General features: G+C 41.2%; 1 protein-coding gene across 1 annotated transcript in view; it reads left to right on the top strand.

Moving 5' to 3' along the window:
* Positions 1-6,881, top strand: part of ELL2 (elongation factor for RNA polymerase II 2) — a 111,397-nt gene that overhangs the window by 97,249 nt on the left and 7,267 nt on the right. The window contains exon 10 of the mRNA XM_006169874.2: positions 2,596-2,767. Within this exon, the coding sequence (XP_006169936.1) occupies positions 2,596-2,767 (172 nt within the window). The remainder of the gene's footprint in view (positions 1-2,595; positions 2,768-6,881) is intronic.

The raw sequence follows: 6,881 nt of genomic DNA, 5'->3' as shown, positions 1-6,881 counted from the left end.
TATATATATATATATGCTTATCCCCAGGAACCCCTTGTTCCCGGGCCTCCCGGGGTGTAACCAAGATGGCCTGTGTCAGAGAGGAGTGCCTCCTGCTTGGGGGCAGTGTCCCTTTTACAGCTAAGACACCAGCAGGGCAGCTCTAAATCAGCATACTACCGCGGTCTCAGTTACACGTCGAAAGTTAAACCTCTGCTCTAACTCAGCATGAATAAAAATATTAATGAGGACACGAAGTTTGCTCACTGCATCACTGTTCTCACATTTCCAGTCAGGCATCTGTGGTACAGCCATTGAAATAAAACTGGTAAGATGACATAAAAGCATTTGGACAGGACTGAGCTCCAAGATTTACCACAGTGAGGACTCTGTGTGCGCTCCCAGAAGACATCCTTCAAGCTCTTGCTTCTGTAAAAATAGCTTTGAAATCTCTAGTTTTATCTCAGTTTTTGCCTCAACTTTAATGCCCAGTGATGAGCATTTTGCATTCCGTGACTAAAGATTTAGTAAAGAGCCAGGCCGGACCCTCACATGATCCCAGTTCCCAGCTCTGCGAACAAAAAATATTGTTTGTTTTAATATTAAAATGCTGTTTTCATTTACTTCCCCCTGAGTAAATGATCTTGGGGAAAATGATCTTTATTTACCAGGTCCCTAGAGGTAATCATACCCCAAAGTAAAGCACAGATTTCTGGCACTTTTTTTAGAAAGTAAATTAAAGTAGATTAGAATAGCAGTACTATATGACTTTCTGCTACACTTAATATGACAGTTAGAATTTGAAAAGCACTAGAGAAAAAACCTTTCTGGGGACTCTCATTTGTAAAAAATGATAAACAACCCCTCCACCATGATCTTTAATTTAATAGTCTTATCAAAAAAGAAATCTTGAACCCCTAGACTGTATTTCATACAAACTCAGATAATAAATATACCCATGCTAGTTTAAAATGTTAGATGTTGACCTTTTTAGAGGATAAATCTTTCTAGCATTACAAAGGCATTCTTAAAAATATTCTCTAAAATGTAATTTTTAATTCACACTGAAACCAACACAAGATTTTTATCTATCTGTACTGTTACAGTTAAAAGTATATATTTTCCTCCCATATACATATAATTTGTCTGAAAATGTGTACCCTTCCCAGCAACTATTTAAAAAGAAGGATTTTAAATATTCATGTATTTCCATATGTAACACTGTTTTAAAGCATGTGAATTTGGACAGATTATGTAGAGATATAACAGAAGTTGTAGAAATTGGTGGTAAGTCAGTACACACAAAGTTATCTTCTAATGTCACTATCATTTATCTTTCTTTAAAATTTTACATTGGGTTAGAGGCCAGCAGGCAACATAGTGGTTACGGCTCTGGACTTCCAAGGACTAAAAAGAGTTTGAGTCCCAAACCCAGCAGCTTGAAAATCACACTGGGCACCTGTGCGTGCATGCCCACAATCCTGAGAGGAGAAGGGATTGCAGCGTGGCCATCCTTCCTGGGGGGGAGGGGGTGATTTCTCACTTTCCTCTCTCTGTTCCTTCTCTCACTCTCTCTCTCCAATAAGTACCACTGCCCCATGGGTAAAACCTTAAAAAAAAAAAAAAAAAAAAAAAAAAAAAAAAACAATTAGAAAGAAATTGTACATTGGGACCAACCCCAACCCCATATCCTAGTAGTTAAGGTAGCCAAATCCAATATGGACAGCTATGGTTCTACCTGATCCCAAAGACTTGAAAAACATTCTGGGTGCACCAGGCATATATGCATGTATGCCCAAAATTCCGACAGGAAAGAGAAATAGAGGAAAGCAGACTGTGATCTGACTATGCCCCATGGTGGGGGTCAGAGGTGCTTTCTCCTTCCCCCCACCCCCTGCTTTTCTCTGGTAAGCTCATGTACCCTCTGGCAATAAGGGAAAATTTTTACATCATTCACCTTTTTTGTAGCTCTTTTCCCAATGAGTAATTCAGGAATAGGCCAGAGGTCACTGTACAATCCCCCTTTTGTATTTTCCATATTTGCCTAGTCCAAAATACAAGGAAAGCGATGGAGAGAGCAAGCCTGCAGTGCTTTGCTGAAGATTTCTGCCAGCAGCAGGTCTCAAAGGCCAAAACAGTCTCCTGCTCATAAAGTGGTGGGTCCTTTGACTTCGACATTTAGTGACCGCGTAACCTTCTCCGGTTTCACGTAACCCTCGAGTCCTTCTGTCTCCCCGTGACTCATAACAGATGGGTTGGACTCTGCAATTAGTGTGGTACTGACTGATTTTGGATAGAGAGGAAGGTTTAGGAAGCTAGATCTGTGTAAATAATGTGTTTTTGTTGTTGTTTTGTGTGTGTGTAGTTGTACTACAATCCTTCTGCCAAGTCTTTTTCACATTACTCTCCTTCATTGAAGCTCTTTGCGCCTGTGAGAATTTCACCTAGGAGTTCTTTGAAGGAGTGACCTGGCAGCAAGCCAGTGGCAGTGGCCTTAAATACTGGTGACACATGCATGAATATCACTTCTAAACATTTGGTGTAAATCTCAGATTCGTGCAGTCTTGTTTTTCCATAGCAACTCTCCATTTGTCTTTTTCCTTTGTCTCTTACTAGAAAGTACATCGCTATCGTGTCCTATGAACAGCGACAGAATTACAAGGATGACTTCAATGCTGAGTATGATGAGTACAGGGCTTTGCATGCCAGAATGGAGAACGTCGCCCGAAGATTTATCAAACTGGATGCACAACGCAAGCGCCTTTCTCCAGGCTCAAAAGAGTATCAGGTAAATGGATTTGCTCCTAGATGGACTGGCTTTTGCTATAGTTCACCTTCTTTCTTTCCCTGCCCTGCCCAGCCTCAGCCATTCCACTGGTCTTTAGAGGAAGTCCTCATTCAGACCAGCCATCTGCTGCTTTAAGAGACAAAATATTTTAAACAGTTTCTGAAAATAAATAAACTCAATTTAGACCACAGTTTCTAGATCTGATGTTGTCCCCCAACACTATGCTATTTAAATGAATTTGTTTTAAGTACTTAAAAAAAAAAAAGGTGGGGCCAGCAGGTGGTGTGGTGGTTGGGGGCACTGGACTGCCACATGGCTGACCATGGTTCAAGTCCCAGACCTGGTGGCTTACTTTCTCACTTTCCCTCCCTCTCTCTCTCCCCCTCTCTCTTTCTCCCCCTCTCTGGTCAAATTAAAATAAATAAATAAAGTTAAGTAAAATAATTTTGTTAAAGGCAAGCTACAGATACAAGATGTAAAGGGGGTTTAATACCATAGAGTATTGGGGTTAAGTGAAAAGAAGCTTGATGCTTCCAGCTCTTCTAGACTGGTGTTTCATTAACCAGTATTAATCTGTTTCCCTTCCCTCTTAGCAGTAATGATACCTGACAGAGAGCAGTAGGTGTCTGACCTGTCGATCAGTCCAAGCACAAGGATTAATAGACCTGAGTATTTCCCTTTGGTAGGCCAGATAGCTTTGTCACACTTTACAGCCACAGATGGAATGGGGCCCCTGTCCCCGGCCCTCTACCATTGTTCTTACTAGAGCCTACCAAAGAGAATGGATGAGTTTTCCCTCAACAGCAAAAATAGCCTGGGAGCCTTGCATTTCAGAGATTCACGGTGTCTGATGTTAATGGGTCTTAATCTTTTCAACAAGCTGCCAAGAGTTATGGAGGACGTAGCCAGAGACATTGGTGTTTTAAGGGAGAGCAGGAGGTTGCTATGTGGTAGTTTGGGGTGTATTTTATTCTATACAGTTGCTTATCAGTGCACATGATTATATTTAACCTAAAATGTAATTTCAAAGATTGCTAGTTGTTAGTAGGGGACTTTGAAGTCACAACCTATGTTGGATTCTGCCTGGTCAATACTAGTGTGACCTTGGACAAGTTACTTAGTGCACTGCCTAAAAAAAAAAAAAAAAAAAAAAAAAAAAAAAACAATTAGAAAGAAATTGTACATTGGGACCAACCCCAACCCCATATCCTAGTAGTTAAGGTAGCCAAATCCAATATGGACAGCTATGGTTCTACCTGATCCCAAAGACTTGAAAAACATTCTGGGTGCACCAGGCATATATGCATGTATGCCCAAAATTCCGACAGGAAAGAGAAATAGAGGAAAGCAGACTGTGATCTGACTATGCCCCATGGTGGGGGTCAGAGGTGCTTTCTCCTTCCCCCCACCCCCTGCTTTTCTCTGGTAAGCTCATGTACCCTCTGGCAATAAGGGAAAATTTTTACATCATTCACCTTTTTTGTAGCTCTTTTCCCAATGAGTAATTCAGGAATAGGCCAGAGGTCACTGTACAATCCCCCTTTTGTATTTTCCATATTTGCCTAGTCCAAAATACAAGGAAAGCGATGGAGAGAGCAAGCCTGCAGTGCTTTGCTGAAGATTTCTGCCAGCAGCAGGTCTCAAAGGCCAAAACAGTCTCCTGCTCATAAAGTGGTGGGTCCTTTGACTTCGACATTTAGTGACCGCGTAACCTTCTCCGGTTTCACGTAACCCTCGAGTCCTTCTGTCTCCCCGTGACTCATAACAGATGGGTTGGACTCTGCAATTAGTGTGGTACTGACTGATTTTGGATAGAGAGGAAGGTTTAGGAAGCTAGATCTGTGTAAATAATGTGTTTTTGTTGTTGTTTTGTGTGTGTGTAGTTGTACTACAATCCTTCTGCCAAGTCTTTTTCACATTACTCTCCTTCATTGAAGCTCTTTGCGCCTGTGAGAATTTCACCTAGGAGTTCTTTGAAGGAGTGACCTGGCAGCAAGCCAGTGGCAGTGGCCTTAAATACTGGTGACACATGCATGAATATCACTTCTAAACATTTGGTGTAAATCTCAGATTCGTGCAGTCTTGTTTTTCCATAGCAACTCTCCATTTGTCTTTTTCCTTTGTCTCTTACTAGAAAGTACATCGCTATCGTGTCCTATGAACAGCGACAGAATTACAAGGATGACTTCAATGCTGAGTATGATGAGTACAGGGCTTTGCATGCCAGAATGGAGAACGTCGCCCGAAGATTTATCAAACTGGATGCACAACGCAAGCGCCTTTCTCCAGGCTCAAAAGAGTATCAGGTAAATGGATTTGCTCCTAGATGGACTGGCTTTTGCTATAGTTCACCTTCTTTCTTTCCCTGCCCTGCCCAGCCTCAGCCATTCCACTGGTCTTTAGAGGAAGTCCTCATTCAGACCAGCCATCTGCTGCTTTAAGAGACAAAATATTTTAAACAGTTTCTGAAAATAAATAAACTCAATTTAGACCACAGTTTCTAGATCTGATGTTGTCCCCCAACACTATGCTATTTAAATGAATTTGTTTTAAGTACTTAAAAAAAAAAAAGGTGGGGCCAGCAGGTGGTGTGGTGGTTGGGGGCACTGGACTGCCACATGGCTGACCATGGTTCAAGTCCCAGACCTGGTGGCTTACTTTCTCACTTTCCCTCCCTCTCTCTCTCCCCCTCTCTCTTTCTCCCCCTCTCTGGTCAAATTAAAATAAATAAATAAAGTTAAGTAAAATAATTTTGTTAAAGGCAAGCTACAGATACAAGATGTAAAGGGGGTTTAATACCATAGAGTATTGGGGTTAAGTGAAAAGAAGCTTGATGCTTCCAGCTCTTCTAGACTGGTGTTTCATTAACCAGTATTAATCTGTTTCCCTTCCCTCTTAGCAGTAATGATACCTGACAGAGAGCAGTAGGTGTCTGACCTGTCGATCAGTCCAAGCACAAGGATTAATAGACCTGAGTATTTCCCTTTGGTAGGCCAGATAGCTTTGTCACACTTTACAGCCACAGATGGAATGGGGCCCCTGTCCCCGGCCCTCTACCATTGTTCTTACTAGAGCCTACCAAAGAGAATGGATGAGTTTTCCCTCAACAGCAAAAATAGCCTGGGAGCCTTGCATTTCAGAGATTCACGGTGTCTGATGTTAATGGGTCTTAATCTTTTCAACAAGCTGCCAAGAGTTATGGAGGACGTAGCCAGAGACATTGGTGTTTTAAGGGAGAGCAGGAGGTTGCTATGTGGTAGTTTGGGGTGTATTTTATTCTATACAGTTGCTTATCAGTGCACATGATTATATTTAACCTAAAATGTAATTTCAAAGATTGCTAGTTGTTAGTAGGGGACTTTGAAGTCACAACCTATGTTGGATTCTGCCTGGTCAATACTAGTGTGACCTTGGACAAGTTACTTAGTGCACTGCCTCTAATTCCCTCCCCATGAAATGGGATAAACATAGGGAGTTGTTGTGAGAAATAAATGTAGGATAAAGCATTTGTAAACAGCTCAGATCCATGCCTGGGGCCTGGTACATAGGTGTTTATTGGCTGTTTTTCCCTAGCTACCTGATTTCTGCTCTCTAGAGGCAATCAGTATTGCTGGGTTCCAATGTATTCTTTCACAAGTGCATATGTGTGTAAAATATATGTAAGTATATACACAAGTAAATTTAGACATTATATTTAATTGAATCCAGGGTTTCTTCGGCTATAAGATATGCCATACATTATTGTTTATCCCAGTTTTATTAAAATGGGAAGAAAAATACATCTTTTTTTAAAATTTTTTTATTTATTTCTTTTTGTATATACATTCGATCGCATTGTTTAGCTTACAATGTGAGCATTTCAATATGTGAACATTTCTCCCCAGTCCCGTTGATCAAAATATCTTCAACACCACACTTCCCCATCCCGTCAATGTTCTACCTCCGTATCTCTTCTCCAAATGTCCTTCGATAGGCCCCACTTTTCCACATACACCTCATCTGACATTCACACCCATCTCTTGTGTTTGTACAACCGTTAGTCAATCAGTTTCAGTCATAGAGTGCAGACATTCGGTATATGTTAAGTGGGGACATACAATGTCTCTCCTTCATA

Source organism: Tupaia chinensis, unplaced genomic scaffold (genome assembly GCF_000334495.1).
Source record: "Tupaia chinensis unplaced genomic scaffold, TupChi_1.0 Scaffold147554_1, whole genome shotgun sequence".
Lineage (NCBI taxonomy): Eukaryota > Metazoa > Chordata > Mammalia > Scandentia > Tupaiidae > Tupaia > Tupaia belangeri.
This window is presented reverse-complemented; position numbering and strand designations above follow the sequence as displayed.